The sequence below is a fragment of the Peromyscus maniculatus genome, chromosome 18 (assembly GCF_049852395.1).
Source record: "Peromyscus maniculatus bairdii isolate BWxNUB_F1_BW_parent chromosome 18, HU_Pman_BW_mat_3.1, whole genome shotgun sequence".
NCBI classification, from domain to species: domain Eukaryota; kingdom Metazoa; phylum Chordata; class Mammalia; order Rodentia; family Cricetidae; genus Peromyscus; species Peromyscus maniculatus.
In genome coordinates, this window is record NC_134869.1 from 53977755 (window position 1) to 54001767 (window position 24013).

General features: G+C 36.7%; 2 protein-coding genes across 2 annotated transcripts; both read right to left on the bottom strand.

Annotated features, from left to right (window-relative positions):
- Positions 1 to 3087: 3087 nt before the first annotated feature.
- LOC102926798 (olfactory receptor 6C6-like) lies at positions 3088 to 4053 on the bottom strand. Its single transcript, XM_015989921.2, has one exon. The coding sequence runs from the start codon at positions 4045 to 4047 to the stop codon at positions 3088 to 3090; it is 960 nt and encodes a 319-aa protein (XP_015845407.2). The 5' UTR covers positions 4048 to 4053.
- Positions 4054 to 20968: 16915 nt separating this feature from the next.
- On the bottom strand, positions 20969 to 22423 carry LOC102926486 (olfactory receptor 6C6-like). Its single transcript, XM_015989919.3, has 2 exons — positions 21525 to 22423; positions 20969 to 21100 (listed from the first exon to the last, which is right to left on the bottom strand). Exons 1-2 carry the CDS (start codon positions 22421 to 22423, stop codon positions 21064 to 21066), a joined length of 936 nt encoding a protein of 311 aa, XP_015845405.1. The 3' UTR covers positions 20969 to 21063.
- Positions 22424 to 24013: the final 1590 nt, after the last annotated feature.

Consider the following 24013-nt stretch of genomic DNA (forward strand, 5'->3'; position numbering starts at 1 on the left):
GGCCATATCAAGGTCCCCCAACTAGTACCAGAGATGCCTAATTGTCCAAACGACCCTTATATTATCTACATAGCTGGAGGCTCCCCCAAGTTGCACAACCAGGACTAGAGGTGGCTAATAGCCCAAATGACCTCTATGTTAGCTGTAGGACGGAGACCAGGCCTGGTCCTTCCTTATGTCCTTAAGCTAGTACGGTAGCCTATGTCTAGTTCCCAATCTTCTTGGGAGAACTGACACGTACCCCAAGTCAAGTTTTGATGTAATTACCCTTCCTTGTGCATTGAGGATTGTGTTACACCAGGAAACTCCTCCCCCACCCCAAATTACACTGTGTTTAAATTTCTGGCTTCAGACTCCCTGAAGTCTTGATCCAGGTTGACGAAGCAAATCTGAATTGAGTTTTCATTCTCACCTCTTCACAGTTGGTTTCTCTGCCCGCTGTGACCATCCACGAGGTCCCCTTTACTTCCATGAATTCTGTTTCCTTCTAAGGATTTTTCTTAAACCCCCACACCTGGAGGAGAATTGGGTGGAACTCTGTTTGGCCGACAGTCAAGCCATGCTCCTACAAAGGTACATTCTGGAAAGATAAAAACTTCAGAAGCTGGTACTACCTTATACCTATTTTCCACACTAATTGAAGTAATGACTCATTATTGTGAATTTCTGAAAGAAGAAAAAATACCAACACAGTGTCAAAAGGGAAGGAAATCTGTCAAAGAAGAAAGCGCCACAGATAGGCTGCCACATCAAATCAGCACCGGGAATCAAGTACAGCATGGGAGACCTCAAATTTTTATGTTAAGTCAGAAACTCCAGATGTAATGGACAAATTGAGGATTTTCTTTGATTTAAGTTTTCAAAAGGGACAAGACTATACATAGTGACTGAAATATCAACTGTGGATACTTTGATTTAGTTACAAAAGGACATGGGAGGTATCAAGAGAGTGACTAGAGAGAGGAGGTAGAAACCTTAAGGCAGGTGGGGAAAAAAGAATAATGGAGTACATGAAGATGAAGAGGACTATGGGAAGGCATGGGTGAGCAGTGGGGAGATTAATTCGTAAAAAAATATAATTACACATATGAATAAAAATTCTGTAATGAAAACCATTACTTTTGTGTATTTAATTTAAAAATTATAATGAGAAAGAAAAAGACGAAGGAAAAAGCCATTCTTGTGTTTTTTGTAATTCCATTTGCATGAATATTTGTCCAGTGTATTTAGATTAAAATAATTGTATGCCGTTTTACATGCGAGATACATCATTAATTTGGTGAAAATTGACTGAAGCTAAATTCCTTAGAAAATTTCAATTTACGAATAGAAAATTTCTTCAATCCAAGGTATAAAAGCATGATGCATTTACTTTTTTCACAAATTAGTATAAATATTAGTAAATTTTAGAAATTTAAGAAATATTCTTATTTCTTAATTAGCATCAAAGCCTGAAGTCAAATTATTTTTACTGTCAATGAGAATTTCTGGAAAGAAGCTGAGTGCCGAAAGGATGATAGACTGATCAGAGATTCAGTGACGTGGGAATACTACAGATGCTGACAACCTCACCGATCTAGGGTAGCCGATAAACAGCAATTCCTTGCCAACTTCATCAGAAATAAATCTTGTGACTAACAGACAAAAAACTTTTGACACTCTGTGTGTGTGTGTGTGTGTGTGTGTGTGTGTGTGTGTGTGTGTGTGTGTGTATGGATTTCAGTTTAATATGGCTTTCAGTTTAGCATTTTTTCTGGGATTCCTGAGAGTTTGAACAATTGGGTCTCTGCATCTATATCTGTTTCTTGTATCTTAGGCTATTTTCCTTCTGTTTGGTTGTTTTGTAGGACAACCAAAGTGTGTTGGTTTTTGTTTTATCTTATTATATTTTATTATTATCCCTTAGAAGCATGTTTGTTTTCTAATGAGAGTCAGAAAGGGGATGGATCAGAATGGGAGGGGAGATGGGTTGGGTTGGAACTGGGGAAGTAGAGGGAGGGGAAACTGTAATCAGGATGTATTATGTGAGAAAAATATCTATTTTTAAATAAACGGATAAAAATAGTTATAAATTCAAAAACAACCCAAAAAACCCCACCCTTTTTTGTAACCTATTAACTTAATAGATCAGTAGTTTCTACAACCAAAAAGCTAAGGATGTCATCAGTAAACATCTGAAGTCTATAGGAAAGATTCCCCACCTTGCTGTAATCCACCACCTTCCTGATGTTTTCACCAATGTAGTTAAGAAATATCTTGATTTCTGGCTTTCTTTGTTCTGTTATCCAAAGTGAAAAACAAATAACAACAACAGCAAAACAAAAAACAAACAAACAAACAAAAACCTTCATAAGACTGTTTCCAATAGGAATGTGAAACTAAAGGTAACATAAATCTGTTTCTAGGCAATGTCACTCAAATTTGGCTCTGAACAAATGTCTTTAATTCCTTTTGATGACAAAGCTGTGCCCTTTGCTTTGATACTATTGACAAAATGATCTAATTATTCTGACAATTGATTCTTAATTATTATAAATCTAGATGAGAAACATCTTATTCATTTAGATGCTTCATACTTTTCAACACAGTGCCCTTCAATCTTTATTTTCTTTCATCTTACAAGGTACATCATTTGGATGCTTCCTTCTACAAGACTAATCTTTAGATCAACTCAGATTTTCTAGTTATTTTTCACAGCAACCTCCATTGCATTACAGAATAATTTCATGCTCTGATTTTGTCTTTATTTTTAGCAACATAAAATATTAAACTGCAAATAAAATGCTTAACAATTAATATACACATAGAAGTAATTCAGTATGTCTAACAGCATTTACTTGTACAATACATTTAGTAAATAAACCTTTCATTTGAGAGAAGAGGGATTTTTGAGTTAAGATAAAATTACATGTTGTGGACAGAAGAAGCAGTTTCTTCCCAGTGATTCAGAAGATCTATTCTGAAAGATGAGCATAGAGCAGTAAGAATACTTACTATGATCTAAGTAGCAAAGGAAAGAAATGGCATAGGACACAGTGGATATATTTGACAATCATTTCATTTTTTCAGTCATTTTACAACAGCATGCTATTTATGCCTAAATCTTAATTCACTGTTTTGAGTGGAACAAAATCTGAAAAATACCTGTTTGAAAGCTTCCTTCACCTGCTGGTTCCTGAGGGTGTAAATGAAAGGGTTTAGCAAAGGGGCCACAGAAGTGTTGAGCACAGCTACACCTTTATTTAAAGTCACCCTTTCCTTGGCTGATGTTTTCATGTACATGAAGATACAACTCCCATAAGTAATGGAGACAACAACCATGTGTGAGGAGCAGGTGGAAAAGGCCTTTCTCCGTTGTTGAGCTGAAGGGAACTTGAGGATGGTTTTGATGATGAGTGTGTAAGAGAGGATCACTAAGATCAAGGTGATGACGAGTGTCATCACAGCTATGACGAAAGCCATCCATTCTATGAAACGTGTGTCTGTGCAAGACAGCTGGAGGACAGGAGAAGTGTCACATAGGAAGTGGTCTATCAGTTTGGAAGCACAAAAATCCAGTTTGAGTCCCAACATCAAAGGGGGGAAGATGGATAAGAACCCAGTCACCCAGGAGCTGATGACCAGCAGGTGGCACACTTTGCTGTTCATGATGATGGGGTAGTGCAGTGGTCTGCAGATGGCAACATAGCGATCATAAGACATTGCAGCCAGGAGGTAGAACTCTGTGATTAGTAGTAGAAAGAAGAAGAATAATTGAGTTAGACAAGCTCCGTAGGAAATTGTTTTGTCTCCAGTGAGAATGCTCATCAAGAACCGTGGAATGCAGGAAGATGTGAATGCAATTTCTAGGAAGGAGAAATTCCGGAGGAAGAAATACATTGGAGTCTTGAGGCGGAGATCCAGCAGGGTGAGGAGGATGATCACTAAGTTCCCCATCAGGCTCAAGATGTAATTGAAAAACAGAAACAGGAAAATCAGAATTTGTAGATGAGGGTCATTGGTCAGCCCCAACAAAATGAACACAATCTCTACTGATTGGTTCTTCATTCCTCTTTTATTCCAACCTGCCTATAAAAGAACTTTAGAAAAAGTACACACTTAAAACCTGTTTCAACATAGAAAATTTCTTATTCAGAAGTTTAACCAATGTCCATATATTTTTAAAAAATTATCTTAGAATTTATCTATGAACCTGTCCTCCACCTTATTAGTATGTTTAAAAGAACAATTATTTCCCTTCTTGTAAAGAGTTGAGTATGCTATGATTGTGCATTTACAGAAGGAATGTTGGTCATTGGAAATATAGGTCTTCCATTTCATTAATATTCTTTGCTCATCTTTCCTGTACTTTATTTCATTAGACTTTTTAGGTGTATAATATTTAAATTTTTTATCATTATATTAGATAACTATCTATATTTCCAGTAGTCCTAAAAATTCTAATTTAGGGATACACATATCCAAAATTTCTAAGAAAGAAAAACAATGAAGAATTTAAATAAATGGCAACATTACTTGAGATTCTTGCAGGGTCAGAATGGCGATGATCTGAGTTAAATAACTGGGAAGCATGAAGAACATACAAGTTCAAAATTGAATCAACAGTTCAACGTGCTACCATGAGGTCTGTTTTTTTTTTTTTAAAGTATGATTGTGCACTCATGTTTTCTGACTTATGACAAGTGAGAGAAGGGGAAATATCTGTATGATAAAAATAATAACTGGTGTTTCACATATAAATGTAAATCCAGTGTTTCAAATAGATATTCAAGGCTCATTCATTTTTTAGAAAAACTGTTGTAACAAAAATACTTTATATTTCTAGAGTATCTTAATTCAATTTTAAGCCTTAATTTATTCTACCAATTTACTAGTTTTATAAATGTCACAATTTTCAAGTGAATAATTACAATAATATTACTTAAAGCTTAGAAGAAAAGTCACATGTTGTCCAATGCACTGGAACAAAGATAGCTTGTAATTTTCTCCTAATTAATTTGTGAAGTAGAATCAAAATTGACAGACAATAACAAGTATTTAGCATTTAGTATAAATAGCCATAGAAATAGTCTTTGTCCATGTCCGTAACTAGAATTTGTTTGTTGAGTTTATTTTAATCAATCCAACAAAGCTTAAACTAACTGATTCTTAATGACTTTTTAAGTGACTAATTATACTGTTTTCCCAATATTTTCTTGTAAGAAACATGGGTGAATTCAATCGTCTTTCTTATAAGAATTCCAAATGGTGCATCTTTGGTGATGTTCCAGAGAATACTTCCTTCCCAAAACAATTTCGTGAGGACAGCCTGGCGCTGCTTCTATTGACAGCAACATAACAGTTTTCGTATTTCCATGGTTTTAATATAGATAGGATCTACTAATATTAGGTGCACAGTAAATTATTGCAGAAATGGAGAAATGTATGTTTTTTTACAACATAAAATACACAAAGTGAAGAGAAACATAAGTGATCATAGAGGCATAAAATGTTTATATTTCCTTTTGGTGTGAAGGAATTCAAGAAAAAAGTTTAAACATATGAAAGATAAGTTATGGAACATAAGTATATGATATAGGCAGCACTTTAAAAACAGATCTCTGGCTGCGTGGTGGTTGTGCATGCCTTTAGTCCCAGGACTCAGGAGGAAGAGCCAGGCAGATCTCTGTGAGTTCCAGGTCAGCCTGGGCTACAGAGTGAGATCCAGGAAAGGCACAAAACTACACAGAGAAACCCTGTCTCGGAAAAAACAAACAAACAAAAAACAAAACAACACCACCACCAAACCCCAGCAGCAACAACAACAACAAACAGACCTCTGATTATTTCCTAGTGTTCATACAGAGGTGTGAATGTTTTTCAAGTGAGTGTGATCAGAGGGGAGAAGGCCACAAAGAATCTAGCAACTTTTGCACACACACAGTATGTAACAGGGATGAAGTGAAAACAAGTTTTGAATAGTGTACATCGTGCTATTGGAATGCTCACATAGCAATAATCTTTTGTTTATTAAGAAAAAATTCAGCATTTCACAGACTTTGTTTATTTATTTATTTATTCATATTTTATTATGTTACCAAGTAAGATCAAGTAAAAATCATTCTGGTTTGCATTGGTAGCAGCAGGCTCACTAGAAAATTCTGCTTTGAGAAGTCTTAGTTTTAAAATAATTTTTTATAAATTATTGTGTTAAAATACTCTATTTTTGAAAGCTTTTATGTAAGATTTTATCCAAATTCTAATTAGAATTCACTTATGAAACATTTATAAGGTTTTAGTGATATCTCTAGAGAAAAATTAGTTTTTTATTATCATAATGAAAGAATGTAAGCCATTTAAAGTATAAAATGCATAAGATCATGTGTTCTGAACGGATGATAAACTAAAATAACTTGCAGCCTGTGAGGTATAAGTTATTCTTTAGAAAACAGTACAAATAAAATAATTAAATATAAAAAAACAATTATCTGGAAAAAATGTCCTCCCTTTGTCTTTTACAGTTATTTACAGAGGGAGACACTTGAACATTTGGACCTGTAATGGGTTCTACAGTAACTGATGACTTGAGACAGGGCACTCCAGGCAGATAAAGCAGCCTGAGATATAGAAACCTAATATACCAAACTAACTTTGTTTTGAAAGATATTCAACTTCCTAGTATTTATTCAACTCTGATGTAACTTTAGAATCTTTTTAAAAGACAATGTCATAGACTCAATGGTTCTTCAGGCCATACAGATAAAAGCAAAGTAATTTATTATATAATAGTCTCACTTATGAAATTTGTGCCACTGACAACATTGATACCAATGTCTAATTGTATAATACTTACTCTAGAACTTTCTCATTTGAACCTATTGCTTTGTTTTGCTTCAACAATTACATATACCACACATTCTCACAGCATAATGTAAGGGAAAACAACACAAATCACATTATGAGATTATATAACTCACAGGCCAAGACATACAATTATATTTAGTTTTGTTGGATATTAAGAATATCACATAAGAATTAAAATATTCTGTTAAAATATTTTTGCATCTTATAGTCACTTGTCATTATATGTCTATAGGTTAATTTAATAATGTACTAAAACACTTACCACTTATTAGTTTAAAAGCTTTCCTCCATTCTTTATCTTGATGCTGGTGAACATGCACTTCCATATATCAGCCATTGTCCTGGTAGACAAAGAGTACAGATGGACTATCTCTACTCACCTCTTTCTAATCTAAAATATATAATGACTTTCATGTTGTCTTAGAGATATTATATTTATTAATTTATTGTTTGGTATAAAGTTGTATGGAATTACCATTTTTATTTCTTACTACAATTCACCTATCTGAAGTATTGTAAACCTTGCAAAGGGTAGCATGCAGCACAATATGAAAATTCACTGTCTCTGACGTAATGGAAGAGCTGTACCTTTGTGTCCTATTGGAAAGTGTTGAAGAACAGTGAATTCTCAGGGTAACTGCAAACCAAGACCATCATTTATTTCCTAAGGGACTGCCAAAAATAGATACAAAAGTACTTTCATAGAAATAAAAATGTATGCACAGACTTTTCTTTTGAAAACCACACTTGCAGAGAATCTGTTATTGATTGATATTTTTATTGTTGTTGTTGTTGTTTTTTGTTTTTTCAAGACATAATTACTCTGTGTAGCCCTGGCTGTCTTGGAACTTACTCTGTAGACCAGGCTGGCCTTGAACTCAGAGAACTCTGCCTCCAGAGTGCTGGGATTAAAGGTGTGTGTCACCTTTAATTGATGTTTGATTATCTATCATGCATCCATCTTTTGAAATTATGGTTATACAGTTCCAGGTTTAGAGCAGAGGAAATGAAGAATTTTCCCAGTGACTATGAAAAGTAATAATATGAGATGGAAAAAGATAACTTGTCACAGGTTGATCAAATTTAAGCTAAATCCTATCAAAACCCTGTTTCCTCTAAGCTTGTGGACTCACTTCTTTTTATTTTCATACAATCTTTTCCCCCTTTTCCATTTGTGACAAAAAATATTTGATATGTACCTTTAGAGTCTGACATAATATATTTTATATGCTCAACTCTAGTTTTTCTATTTTCCTAAACCAAAATGAGTTTGTTTTCTTTGATTTTTTAAATTTAAAGTACTTCTTTATATATAATGTAAACGCACACATTCATAAATAATGTTTCTCAATATACTGTTGACAGTCACTTAGATGGTGTCCATGATGTAGATATTGTGAATAGTATCCAAATATTCTGTCATCTCTTGTATAGTTCCTGATGTCTTTGGTTATATACTTTGGAGTGTTTTACCTAGTAAACATGATTATTTTATTTCCAGTTATTTTGAGATGCTTCTATACTGATTTCTGTAGTGAATGTACTAATTTACATTCACACCAGCAATGTATCAGGGCTCCTACCCCCTACATCTTTACTAGCAGACATTATTTTTATATGTAAGATTTTATTTTGCACTGCTAAAAATATTTCCTGATAGACCAAGGATAAAAAAAAACGATAAAGTCACCTCAGTGAATAAATGGTATAATATCTGAGCCTCTAAAACAACAAGAGAAAAAATTATAAAAAATTTTTAAGACACAGGCATAGATAAGGAATTTCTGAATAGGACCCTGGTTACTTAGGAAATAAGACCCCAAATTGACAGATGGAACATTATGAAATTAAAAAGCTTGTGTACAATAAAGTAAACTGCTAAGTGAATTAAGAGACATTCTACAGAATGAGATACAATCTTTGCCAATGATGTATCGACTGAGTTTTAATATCTAAAATATATAAAAGAGCTAAAAATGTAAATGTTAATAAATAAACAACCCAATAAAAATGACCCATGCACCTAGAGAGAATTCAGAAAAGCAGAGGTATAAATTTATTAACATTTTAAAAGATGATCAACATTCTTGGTCAACAGAGAAATGCAAAATGAGAACACTTTGATATTCTAACTTACCAGTAAGAGTGGCTATTATTAAGACAACAAATGACAAAGGATAATGCCAAGGCTGCAGGGAGTGCTGGTGAGTGTGTAACTGCAGAACCATTAATAAATCATATTAAATAAGAAAAACCCCACCACATCTCAGTGTGTGACTGCAGAACCATTAATAAATCATATTAAATAAGAAAACCCCCACCACATCTCAGTCTGTGACTGCAGAACCATTAAAAAGCCACATTAAATAAATAAACCCACCACATCTCAGTGTGTGACTGCAGAACCATTAATAAATCATATCAAATAAAAAAGCCCACAATGTCTCAGTGTTTCGTTTCTCAAACAGCTAAATATAGAACTATGGCATGAACCATGTATAGCATTCCTTGTTGTATTCCAAAGGACTACCATAGAGATGCTTGAAAATCAATATTTATTGTCAGTCTATTTGTAATACCTGGGAATCTTCCTAGTTGTTCATCAACTGTTAAGTAGATAATGACAATGTGAATTTTACACAAAATGGAATTTTATTCATGCACAAAGAAAACCAAAATTATAAAATTTGCAAGGAAATCGAGGAAACTGGAATATTTTACAAAGGTGAGGTAGCACAGACTCAGAATGCCTATGAACTATAATCATCCCTGGCACTAGAAATCTAGCCAGCCTTCCATGGCTAGTAAGGTCATGATTCTTGGAGTAGAACCTACAAGTGCCACTTTACTAAACTAGCATAATCCCTAACTACATTTTAAATATTTCTCCCATCCCCACAGATAAGGAAGTTACAGCTGTTTCTGTGGTTTCTCAGGGTGAGTTCTTATATTCCCTGAGTTTCTGTAGGTGAAGTGAAATGGTCAGCCAGGGGCTGATTCTTTGTGGCTTTGGCTTATTTCCCAGTGCAACCTGATCAGTTCCTAATGTCCTGAGGCTATGACTGAACACATGCAAGTTATTTTATACACACTGATATATCTAATTAAATATGTGATATAGTCTAATATATTACACATATTATATATAATCACATATATGCATACATCTACTATATATAAGAACTATAGAGATTGCTTATTTTCAAATGGCCCTTACTTTTAACTGTCCCTCTGAATATTCCCTCTCTCATCCTCCCTTTCTCCCCCTTCCTTCTTGACCCTCCTATTCTATCCCTCTGACCCCTGTTCTTCCATAACTGCCTATTCTATTTCCTAACCTCTGTGATTCTATGGATTGTAGATTGGTTATTTTAGACTTAACAGCTAATATTCACATATAAGCTAATTCATGTCATATTTATCTTTCTGGATCTAGTATACCTTATTCAGGATTTTTTCCTAGTTCCATCCATTCACCTAGGGATTTCATTTTTTTTAAACAACTGAGTAATAATTCATTGTATAAATGTACCACATTTTTTATTTATCCATTTTTCTGTTGATGGACATGTAAGTTGGTTTCCGTTTCTGGTTATTATGAATACAGCAGCCATGAACATGACTAAGTGTCTCTATGGTAGGATGAACTGTCCTCTAGGTATATGCTCAAGAGTGGTATAGTTGGTCTTGAGGTAGTTCTATTCTCAGCTTCCTGAGGCATCACCACACTGATTTACATAGAGGTTGTAGAAGTTTGCATTTCCACAAGCAATGAATGAGTGTTCCCCTTACTCTACATCCTTGCCAGGATAACTGTCATTTTTTTTATTGATTTTGGCTATTCTGTGGGCAAAAGCCCTCATATTGAGGCTGAACAAGGCAACCCAAAAGGAGGAAAAGTGTCCCAAGAGCAAGCAAAAGAATCAGAAACACAGCCACTCCCACTGTTAGGAGTCCCACAAAAACACCAACCTAACGTCTATTACACATATGTAGAAGACCTGGTGCAGACCCATGCAGGTCTCTTGGAGACTGGATAGCCCAGAGACCGAGGATAGAACCAAACACCACTGGCAAAAAAAAAAAAAAAAAAAAGCAATTAAATGATTCCTAATCATTTTCTGCTATACTATTAGATCAGAGCCTAGTCCAGTTGTTATCAGGAGAGGCTTCCTCCAGCAGACTGAGAGAGGATGCAAAGACCCACAGCCAGACATTATGTGGAGAGATAATCTAAACTGGAGAATTCCACCGGGTTGGGTCCCTGTCCTCGTAGCTCAGGTGTTAGAGAGGAAGGCAAATTTGTAGGAGTCAGGTGGATGGAGGACACCAGGAGAGCATGGCCGACTGAATCAACTAAACAGGGCTCATATGGGCTCACAGAGTCTGCACCACCATTTTTTTAATTGGTTCATTTGTTTTCTTGATAGATAATGTTTTGAGTTCTTTATATATTTATTTTGAATATTAGTCTTCTATTGGGTGTGTAGATGTAAAAATATTTTCCATTTTGTTAGGTTACTGCTTCCTCCTGCAGTAAATGGGAACAAATACAGAGATTCACAGCCAGAAATTATGCAAGAGTGAGATCTCAGAATACTCAGCCCCCAAAAAAGTTGTCTCTATCAAATCAATTTCCTCATGTCTCAGTGAAACCCCTGGAAGAAGAGGCAGAAAAAGTGTAAGAGCTATAGGCATGGAGGACACCAAGGAAACAAGGCCTTGTAAACACAGCAGGGGCCACACATAACTCACAGAGCTTAAGGCAGCATGCACAGGGCCTGTAGGGGTCTACACCAGATGGGGCTCTAAAGCTGAAAGGAGAAGTGTGTACATGCCCCTATGCCTCCAGGTGATATTCATTTGCAAATAAAATTTAGTTTTCCCCAAGAAAGCCTCACTGGGGAAACTAACTACTCTTAAGGGTTTGGGCCCCATGCCAAGAAGTAGAAGACCAACAGAAAATGAACTCAAAGAAATTTTTGCAGGTTCTTTGTCTCATGTTGTGTTAGAGCTTTTTATTTGTTTGTTTGTTTTTCCTTTCCCCTTTTAAAAAAATAATTTAATACTTATATATTTTTTTACCCTACATTCATATATATATTTGGACATTATAATATATATCTATGATAATTATTGTTATGGCTTCCAGTTTGGTGTTTTTATGGGATTCCTGAATGTGTGAATGACTGGATCTCTGCATCTATATCTGTTTCATGTGCCTTTTATTCAGCTTTTCTTTCCTTCTGTTTGTTTGTTTTATCTCATTTCCATATGTTTGTTTTTTACTATTTCATTTTATTTTTATCCTTTAGGTGTCTGTTTATTTTCTAAGGAAAGACAGAAAGGGGCTGGTTCCAGGTGGGAGGGGAGGTTGGGGGGAGCTAGGAGGGGTAGAGAGAAGGAAAATCATAAACAGAATATATTGTATGTAAAACATCTATTTTCAGAATAGCCATCATTAATAAAGCAAATGGCAGAAAGTGCTGTCACGGATATGGGGAGGAGGAACCCTATACACTGCGTGGAGGAATGGGAACTGGTGCAGTCACTTGGAAAATTGGATTGGTTGTCAAAAAAATAGAAATAGAATTACCTTATCACCCAACTATGCCAATGTTGGACATGTACCCGAGGAACACTAAAGTCTTTCCCCAGAAGTACTTGCACATCTATGTTCATTGCAGCCCTATTCACTATAGCAGGGAAAATGAACCAGCCTAGATATCCATCCAAAACAGACCAATGGATAATTAAGATGTGGTATACATACTCATGGGACAATCAACCTTCACTACTGAAGTCATGCAATTTATAGAAAAATGGATCACACTAAAAATCATATTATGTGAAGTATGCCAGTCTCATAAAGCCCAATACTGTGTTTTCTTTCCTGTGTGGAACACACATACATACACACACACACACACACACACACACACACACACACACGCATACACACACACATATGCACACACACACACACACACACGTACGCACACGTACACGCACATGCATGGGAACACATACATATGTATAAAGGTATGTGTTGATTTTAAAACTAGGAGGAGGATCCAGACGGTGGTGGCACACGTCTTTAATCCCAGCCCTCGGGAGGCAGAGGCAGGCGGATCTCTGTGAGTTCACCAGCCTGGGCTACAGAGTGATTTCCAGGAAAGGCTCCAAAGCTACACAGAGAAACCCTGTCTCAAAAAACAAAAACAAAAACCAGAACAAAAACACAAAACAAAAAATCAAAACAACAAACAAACAAACCTCGGAGGAGGGCTATGAATGGAGAAGCAAATCCTTCATTACCAGGGCGTCCCCCAACAAGACTGCCATGCCCATGGGAGCTTGGAGATGAACTACTCCAGAGATGGTTTCAGGGAACAGTGTCTCCTTATTGCATGTGAACAACTATTTATATATGGAAGCCTATTGACTGTGATTGGCTAGCACCTCACCGCAGAGGGACCTTGAGCTCTCACACCACCAGGGTCTCTGTTCTGAAGAAGCATGTAACAGGAGACTTGGAGAGTGCAGACTCATGAGCAGGCCGGTCACTGACTCATCTACTTCAGAATTCAGTCTTGTGACTTCTGAGAATGCTAGGAGCGTGGTGTGCCATGCTTTTCATTTGGAAGTGTGTGGGGTAGGCTGACCATCAGTCATGCCTGCGTTTTCTCCTCCTGATTTGACCTGAAAGCAGGACTGCTATATTGAAGAGAAACCCATCAGCAAGATCTCAAAGCGACAGGGCTGCCAGTGGAGAAGCAAGACACGTAAGAGCAAAGTGTGTGTAGATGTCTCGTAATGGAGCCCACTGCTTTGCATGCTAGCTTGAAAATCCAAACAAAAATCAGCATGGTAAAGACATTATGTATATGTGTGAAATTGAAATTTAAATTTGCTATCAACAAGACCCAATGCTATGCCATATACACATAATATTGGTTGTAATCAGTATATTTTATGGTATTTCTCAAGCACAACATTTTTTATTTCCACTTTCTTTTGTACCTATTTAATTAATCTTGACTAACTCTTCTCTTGGAGTGGAAAATGAAGATTCTTTTTCTGGAAGCACTGTTATCAGTTTGGGCATTCCAAAATTCGAACAGCTTCCAGCCAGGGGAGTCTCTTTTCTGTGTTGGTGTTTCTTTCAATAATTTGAATTCAGGAATGTGATAGAATAGAGTTTTTCTGTGACCCTCCTCAATGTTTCCTCTCCCTGGTTGATTTTCTTAGAATTTCATTGTGCTATAACTGTATTTTGGACCTTGATAGCAATTAATAAGCAACTTGCAATTATCATTTTAATCCAAAATTATAAGATATTTTATACTTACTACTAAAAGAATTAATATTATCATTGAATTATTCTGCACATCTTCATAGACTTAAAAAATAAACCTACTGATTAATATGCCTATACCACACCAGAGTGTATACTTGTAGGTCTCTGAATCTAAATACCACAAAGACCACTGCATGCTTAGGTTTATTGCAGTGCTATGCACACTAAGTCATGGGGACATCATAGGTTTCTGTCAACACACTCATACACCCACACCGCGCCCACACCTCGCCCATGCACACACACATCTGCAGTGAAGTACAGAATGATGTCCTTTTCAAGAAAATGATTATAACTGGAGAGCATATGATTAAGTAAAATGATTCAGATTCGGAAAAACAAATATGGAATGTTGTCGGTGGCCATGTCAGAGGAGCTGCAGTCAGCAATGGAGCTTATGGAGTTCAGTTCACCAAATTCACTAAACCCTGGAGAGGCAAAGCCCCGGGTGTTGGGGATTGTCTCCAGAATGCCTCTTGCTCCTTCTGTGCTTCCTCCTGCTTGCTGCTGCCACAGTCGGTCCTGTCGTATTTGGCATGATGTGATTACTATATGAAAAGATCCCACTCTATCCAGTATAGTGTGACTGTTTCTCTTCTTGGGAAAATCCCACTGCTCACTGGGAAGTTTACTTGCAGGTAATAATGAAGATAATTCTTATAGGAGCAATGATGACTAGTGAGATCTATGATTTAACTGGACTTTCTGAGTTAGCCTAAAAGATACAAGGGTGGGGGAATTAAGGCAGTTAGTAAAGATGATTAGTGAAATGGTTTAGGTTATTCTGCCAATCGCTCCATTAAGAGATAAAAAATAAGCAAAAATAGACTAGAAGTCACCTTCCGTTTTCTAAGATATGAGATTTGCAGAGGATAAAAAAATAAGAACTAGGACGTTTCAAGCATTACAGACTCATGAATTCAGCCTGTGGTAAAACAGGTCGATGATTAAAGAAAGCAATTATATCCCTATATCCACAGTTAGGTCTGAATTCCTTGGTCATGTAGTTTACAGAATTAATCATAGGCCCCAGAACATGCCTTTAAAACAGCAAAGTTGTGAAAGGAAATTAAATGACCCTGTTGTGTATAAAGATAATTAGATGGTCAGCTGGCCACGTGAATGGAGTTTTGTAAGAATCTGCTATACTGAATCTGCAAGCAGCTACCTGCCTACAAAAGGAACTGGCTGAAATATACTTTTGACTCGCTTAAAACTTTGTTATCAATTATAAAAGAATCATTGCTTTGGGGTGGAGGTGGAAAAATTAATACAAATTTTTTTTAACTATTTGTGAGCTTCTAAGGAAATCTGTAACTTGTGATCTTCATGTAATTTCTTACGTAAAGACTTTAATTTGTTTTTGGAAAATATGTCACTTTTGGTTGAGAGGTAATCTTTTCTTGCATAAAAATCTTTGTATTAGAGGGTATAAACAGGATAAGAGAAAAACAGATAATGCAGAAGGAAAGATGTGGAAGGAAAAACAAAGAAAAGGTAGAAAGGAAACACCAGGAAAGAAGTGAAAAGAAAACATCAGGACAGGTAAGAAGGGGAACAACTGGGAAGAAAACGTAGAAGAAAAACAGCAGGGTCAAAGGTCAGCACAGAGATCAGAGTAAGAGCATTCAGCAGAAAGAAAAAGAAAGTGAAGAGTTAAGCTTTGGCCCTTGGACAAAGTTCCCATGTGTGTCTGTGGGTCTGTTCAGTAGTTTGCCTGCTCTCCATCTCCCCTCCAGTTTCTCTGATCTGCTGGGGGCTGGGCCCCTCTGCAGCGGGATGTTTGGTCTCAGATGTGGATCTTAGATTTCAGATAGAGATATACATTACATCATGTATTCTTATAGAGCATGAGAGTTGGGGTATGAATGGGAATAGTGGGACAGGGATGGAGAAGAAAGAGAAGGGAGGAGTGAATATGTTGTAAATGTATTAAAAGTCTTTATGAAATTTACTACCATGTATAATGAACATTTGCAAACAAAAATTTACATAAGATATTTTGTTTGCGTGTGTGGTGTGCTTGTGTGCACCTGTATGATTGGCTGTGCTTATCTGTGCATGAGCATGTGCAGGCCAGATGTCAGCTATGTTCTTCTATTAATCTTTACCTTACTTTTTGAAACAGTTTCTTCACTGAACATGCGGCTCACCGTTTGTGCCAGACTGACTGGCTATCAGGCTTTCGGAATCCACTTGTCTCCATCTCACCAGTGCCAGGATTGCAGGTACTGTCCCTACAACTCTTTTTAAAAAATGGATTTTGGCAATTTGAAATATTCCTTGTGCTCGCATAGCAAGTGCTTTTTATCCACTGAACCATCTTTATGGACCACTATTACGCATTTTAATACCAAAAATATATTTGTAAGTTGCTGCACCCAGCATGGCTTGGTCTTGGAAATCTGACTGGAGTGATATGGGAATGAAAATGACACTTTAAACATGACAGACACACATACAGAAAATCTGGGATCGGTATCTAGTGCTTGCCTGGAGGGAGCTTACCTATTATGTGATATAGAAACTCAGCACATTTGTTATGCACAGTGCAAAGTGGAGGGGTTAGTTAGCCTTGCTAAGAGGTGTCTGTAGGGCATCAGTTTTGCTGTAGATATTAGGGGAAGAAGCGGCAGTTGATTTCTGTACATTGAGTCAGCATTTGCATACTCACTAGGTGAAGGATTTGCCATTCTCTTAGCCTGACCAGGGGGAGACTGCCATTCTTATGGGCCTGAAGCATCAGGGTCCTTGAGATGGCTGCACCCATGTCAAACAATACACATTCACTCAGAATTCCATCTGCTTCCTACAGAAAACACTTTTTGCAAAGAACACATTTAGTAATAAATGAAATTATCAGCATTTACTTTCTCAGAGCATATCTTTTGTGGCAACTTTATAACTATTACTAATTCTTAGAGCTTCTTGATTAAACTCACATGTAAACCCATAAAAGTAAATTCCTTTGCAGGGCACAAAATTACTGACTGGAAAGAATCTGTTGTAGAACTTGGAAATGTATCTTTTCTCTATGGGAATACATAGAGAATATAGATGTAGTTTATTACTGGAAAAGTAAAAGATGTACAGTAGAATGTAATTTTTTTAAAGTTTGTTATACATACATAAGTATCCTTTCCATTGAACTGTGTCTTGTAGAACTTGGCCTTTCCAACCAGGGGGTTCAAGGAGTTTGAAATATTATGATCGCATTTTATGGATCTGAGTATTCATAGTGGTCTAGATCTAGAATTTGAAGTGATCCTACAAGTGCAAGCAAACTCTAGAAAAAATGAAAATTAAGTCAATTTATTTTGACCTATTCACAACATAGACTTGGGTATGATCAATGATAGAAGTACGAGTGGTAACTTCTGACAGTATGTCTTTAGGTATTTTAGGTATTTTACACAGAATTTGCATTTAACTGTATGCTAACATATCAGCATCACTCACAACCTTCTGAAAAGACTAGGAGAAGCAGGGAAGCTGTTTCACAGCATGTATTTTCCCAAGTGTTTCTATTACAGACTTTCAGAAGGGTGATTTTTGTGTATAACTTGATATTGGGAGGTAGAGAAGAGACGTGTTCTTTGCATCCAGGGTGATGAACTACTATGACGTCCATGATGGGTTTTCATGGATTGAGAACCATTTACATTTGTGCTAAGATCACTAGGAAACATTCAGACATCACCAAAATCATTGCCATTTCCCACTAATATCACTTGCACTTTCCAGCAGGACTCTGACCCAAATCCTAAACATTGTGCAGAAAATCACTTTTGAATTGATTTTCAGCTAAAGTGCTGAGAACAGGACAATAGCCTTTCCCAGGGAAGAGCACACCAATTGGTTACCCAACAGCAAGAGATCAGCCCTGAAAACATACATACAAGTAGCATTATACAGGCTGAATGGGTTATATTCATGTATTTATACACACTTGCACACACACACACATATATGCACATACACATGAAACAGCAATTAAAGAAAAAGAGCCTATGAAATGTAAGGGCAAGGGGGTGGGGTAAATGGGACAGTTTGGAGGGAGGAAAGGGAAGGGGAAAATGATATCATTATAATATAAAAAAAGAATGAGTTCTTAAAGGCATCATCAGGATTGGAATGTATTCCGCACAGTTTTGTTTTCTTCTAAGGATTGTTTCATAAACCCCTCTGCACAGAGAATGAGACTTGAGGAATAGGATGCCCCACTCCCATGAAGAGGCATTATGAAAAGATAAAGGTTTTCAGGAGCTGGCATTTCAACATACCTTCTTTTTACATTTATCTAAGTAATGATTTATTCTTTTGAACTTTAAACAAAACCAAAAACTATTGACAAAAAGGAATGAAAGCTGGCAAAGAATAAGTGCAATGGACAGCGGCTTCACCAAATCAGTGCAGGGAACAGAGTACAGCTTGGGAGACCTCTAAATTCTTTTTGGCTGGAAATCCACATATAAAGTGAAAAATTGAAAATTATTTATTTGAAATTTCACTTTTTAATTAAAAACCCTTTTCCTATGTAGTGATTTTATTGTGTTCTTTCGCCTTCTCAGTACTTCCCAGCTCTTCCCACCTCCCTAAATATCCAACTTTATGTTCTCACACACACACACACACACACACACACACACACACACACACACAAAAAAAAAAAAAAAAAGGAAGGAAGGAAGGAAAGAAAACCAATATGACAAAAAATAACAAAACAAAAGGAAAACACACAAAGCATGAAGTCTCTTTTGTGTGGATAGGAGAACAGCATTCTCTAAGTTGCCAGAAAGATCACTAGATTTTTTTTATATTTAATCTTTTTAATTAATATTTTTCATTTTTTTCACATGCCCACCACAGTTTCCCCTCCTTCCTCTCCTCCTGTCCCCTCCCCACTCCCATCTACCCCCTCTCCATCTGCTCCTCCTCCCTCTCCATTCAGAATAGTGCAGGCCTCCCATGGGCTTGAACAAAGCATGGAACATTAAGTTGAGGTATCACCAAGCTCTTTCCTCTGCATCAAGGCTAGGCTAGGTAATCCAGCATGGAGAACAGGTTCCCAAAAGTCAGCTAAGTTCCAGGGACAAGGACAGGTCCTGATCGCACTGCTAGGAGCCTTTCCGGGAGACTAAGCTCCACAACTGTCACACACATGCATAGGGCCTAGGTCAGACCCATACAGGCTTTGTATCTATTGGTTCAGAGTCCATGTGCTCCCAAGAGCTCAGGTCGGCTGTCTCTGTGGATTCCTTTGTCATAATCTTGATTCTCCTGGCTTGTACAATCCCTCCTCCCTTTCTTTAGGAGGACTCCTGGAGTTTGGCCCAGTACTTGCCTGTGGATCTCTGCATCTACTTCCATCAGTTACTGAATAAAGACTCTCTGATGACAATTAGGGTAGTTACAAATCTGATTACAGTAGATGGCCACTTCAGGCATCCTCTCCACTATTGCTAGGAGTTTTAGCTAGGTCATCTTTGTGGATTCAGGGGGTTTCTCTGGCACCAGGTTTTCCCCAAATCCTGAAATGCCCCATCCCCCATCAGCCTCTGTCTTTACTCCCCACTCCATCCCACCCCAACCTGCTCCCCATGACCTGCCTTCCCAACCTGCTCTCTCAAGTTTCTATCACCCACTGTCCAGGAGATCTCTTCTATTTCCCCTTCTCAAGGAAATCTATGAAGTGGACACTAGATTTAATTGCAAACAGATGTGGGAGGTTTCAGGAGAGTGACTGATAGGTAGAGACATTGAAGGAGTGGGGAAAGAAAACATAGTGGAGAACTTGAGCCTTGAATGCAGAGGGGAGACTATAGGAAGGAAGGGAACTGGGGGAGGTTGTAGGAGAGCAGTGGGGAGAAATTTAGAGAAAAGAATAGTGACCTGTGTATGAGAATGTCAAAATGAAGGCCATGGATTTGTATGGTGATTTTAAAAATTAATAAAAATAATGTGTCTCAGAGGTTGTGTTGTTTTCATTTTTATTTATATGCATGAAAAAAAATAAGAGAAAAGGTGAAGAAAAAGCATCAATATTACATTTTATGTAGTTCTGTAAATGGAGGCTTTTCTCTGTCCTGCCCCGTCCCACAGCCATTTCCCAATAATCACTCAGAGCCTTATAATAATTGCAAATGCTTAGCCAATGGTTCAGGCTTATTACTGCCTAGATCTTACATTTAAATCAATCCAATTCTATTAATCGATGTATTGCCACGTGATCTGTGGTTTACCAGTTCTTTCACATCTTGCTTCTTGGGTGGGTTGCAGCATCTGCCCTGACACCACCCTTCTTCAAGTCCATCTTCAGTTTGATTCTACTGCCTAACTTTATCCTACCTCACCACTGGCCAAACACATATTCACAGAGTATGGAAAGACATGCCACAGCATAGTTCTATGGTTGTGCAAATTTTCAATGTACTTAGATTAAAATAAGTTTATACTGTAGTGTATAAGAGATACATCATTAATTTTGTAAAAAATGACTGAAGAACATTCATTAGAAAATTTTAATTTACAAATAGAAATTTCTTCAAACCAACATAACAAATTTTACATGTTGATTTTTTTCACAACTAGTATCATTTCTAGGATTCAGGACCATGAAGAAATATGAAAAATAGCATCAAAGCATGAAGTCAAGTTATTTCTTCCTATGAAGCCATTGAAATACATCAACTAATTGTTAATTATAACCCTACAGGAGAAACAATTCATTCCCTTACATGTTTCATACGTCTTATTACAGTCCTCTTGAAGCTTTATTTCCTTCATTTATCTCATAAGGTTCATTATATGGATGCTTCCTTCTAGAAGACTAATTTTATCTTTAAATTGACTCAGACTTTCTAGTTATTTTTCATAACAACCTCCTTCACACTATAGAGTAATTTCATACTCTATACTTGCCTCTATGCTTAACAACGCTAATCAAATATTAAACTGCTAATGAAATGCTTAGCAATTAATATACATATAGAATTATTCCATTATATCTAACAACATTCAATTACACAATACATTTAGTAAATAAACCTATCATTAATGAGAAGAGAGATTTTTTTGAGTAAAGATAGAATTACATATTGTGTATTGAAGAAGTGATTCAGAAGATCTATTCTGAAAGATGAGCATAGAGCAGTAAGAATGCTTACTATGATCTAAGTAGTAAAGGAAAGAAATGGCATAGGACACAGTGGATATATTTGACAATCATTTCATTTTTTTCAGTCATGTTACAACAGCATGCTATTTGTGCCTAAATCTTAATTCACTGGTTTGAGTGGAACAAAATCTGTGAAGTACCTGTTTGAAAGCTTCCTTCACCTGCTGGTTCCTTAAGGTGTAAATGAAAGGGTTTAGCAAAGGGGCCACAGAAGTGTTGAGCACAGCTACACCTTTATTTAAAGTCACCCTTTCCTTGGCTGATGTTTTCATGTACATGAAGATGCAACTCCCATAAGTAATGGAGACAACAACCATGTGTGAGGAGCATGTGGAAAAGGCCTTTTTCCGTTGTTGAGCTGAAGGGAACTTGAAGATGGTTTTGATGATGAATGTGTAGGACAGGATCACTAAGATCAAGGTGATGATGAGTGTCATCACAGCTACGACAAAAGCCATCCATTCTATGAAACGTGTGTCTGTGCAAGACAGCTGGAGGAGAGGAGACGTGTCACATAGGAAGTGATCTATGGTTTTGGAAGCACAGAATTCCAGTTTGAGTCCCAACATCAAAGGAGGAAAGATGGATAAGAACCCAGTCACCCAGGAGCTGATGACCAGCAGGTGGCACACTTTGCTGTTCATGATGATGGGGTAGTGCAGTGGTCTGCAGATGGCAACGTAGCGATCATAGGACATGGCAGCCAGGAGGTAGAACTCTGTGACTAGTAATAGAAAGAAGAAGAAGAATTGAGCTACACAAGCATTGTAGGAAATTGTTTTGTTTCCAGTGAGAATGCTCATCAAGAACCGTGGAATGCAGGCAGATGTGAATGCAATTTCTAGGAAGGAGAAATTCCGGAGGAAGAAATACATTGGAGTCTTGAGGCGGAGATCCAGCAGGGTGAGGAGGATGATCACTAAGTTCCCCATTAGGCTCAAGATATAATTGAAAAACAGAAACAGGAAAATCAGAATTTGTAGCTGAGGATCATCTGTCAGTCCAAGCAAAATGAACACTATCTCCACAGAATGGTTCTTCATTTTTCTTTTTTTTCTACTAAGTCTACAGGGAAAAAAAAACAAAAACTAAATTTAAAAGGTATTCCTTTTCCATCCTAGAACATTCTACTTTGAGAAGTTTAAACAGTTTGTATGAATATTTTAAAATATTATTTTAGAGTTCATCCCATGTTCAGGTCCTCTGCCTTTTCAGCATGTTTATTAGAACTCTTATTTTCTGTCTGTACAAACTTCTAAGAGTCATGTCAGTCATTCAACATAGAGCTCCTCAGTTCATTAAAGTCCATCGGTGCCTGTCCTTTTAATATACTTTATCTCAGTAAATTGTTCAAGGGTGTGGTATTTTGAAATTTTTAGATTTCATCTCAAAAATTCAAAATTAAATGCCTTAAGAGTAATATAATATTTATAGGAGATTCTTGCTTTCCCAGGAGTCATAAAACTAATGATTTAAGGATACATATGTAACAAATTTTAAAAGGTCTTATAACAAAAACCCCAGAGCCAGATATTGGGGTAAATGCTGAAAGATCAGAGAATAAAGGAACAAGCCACTGCCCAGCCTTACGTCTAGGACTCCTCAGCCTGAAAAGTCAAAGTGGTGATATATTGTATACCATAATAAAATTTGCTTGAGGATTAGAGAACAAAACAAGCCACTAGATTAAACATAGATGTTAGGTAGTTGGCACATACCTTTAATCCCAATAATTGGGAGTCACATTCCTTTAATCCCAGCACTTGAGATCTCACACCTTTAATCCCAGTTTTGGGAAGCACACAGGCCATTAATCCCAGTACTAGGAAGGAAGTGATGGCTGGGCAGAGAAAGGTATGTAAGGCATAAAAAGACAGGAACTAAAGGCTTTGTCAGCTGGACCCCCTTTGATGGAAGACTCAGAGACATTCAATCAGAGGATTCATGGAGTTGGTGAGGTGAGACATGGCAGTGGCTTGTTCCTTTGTCTCTCTGATCTTTCAGCATTTACCCCACTATCAGGCTTCCATGTTTTTATTACAAGACCTTTAAAAATTAGTGCTACGTACACATATAGGAAATTTCTAAGAAGGAAAAACTTCAAAGAGTAAAACAATGTGATTGTAAAATGTATTCTAATATGTTAAAAGTTTTAAATAGAATTGTCATTTAAACCTGCTACCATAAAATCCTTTATAGTATGCTTTCCCAGTACTGTCCTCTGTCTCATGATGGGTGTCAGAGGGAAAAAAGATCTTTATGAAAAAATAACAACCTTTACATTGCAAACTGGTGTTTCATGTATGTATGCAATGTTCATTCATCTATTAGAGTTACATAAGACAAATACTTTGTATTTCTAGAGTATCTGATTCAATAATGATCCTTCATATATTCCATCATGTTTATAGTCCTTTAAGTGTCAAAAGTAAAATTTGTATGTTAATAATTACAACATCCTTAAGGTTTCTAAGATGCATATTCTCTGTGTACTACACAGAAATTAAGATGACATATAAGTTCCCAGTTAAACTTTTAAATTGTTAGTAGATTAAAATGACACATGAATAACAATCTATATCTGGCTTTCATGAACACATCTACTGTTGGTAGCTAGAATTGTTGTGTTGTGT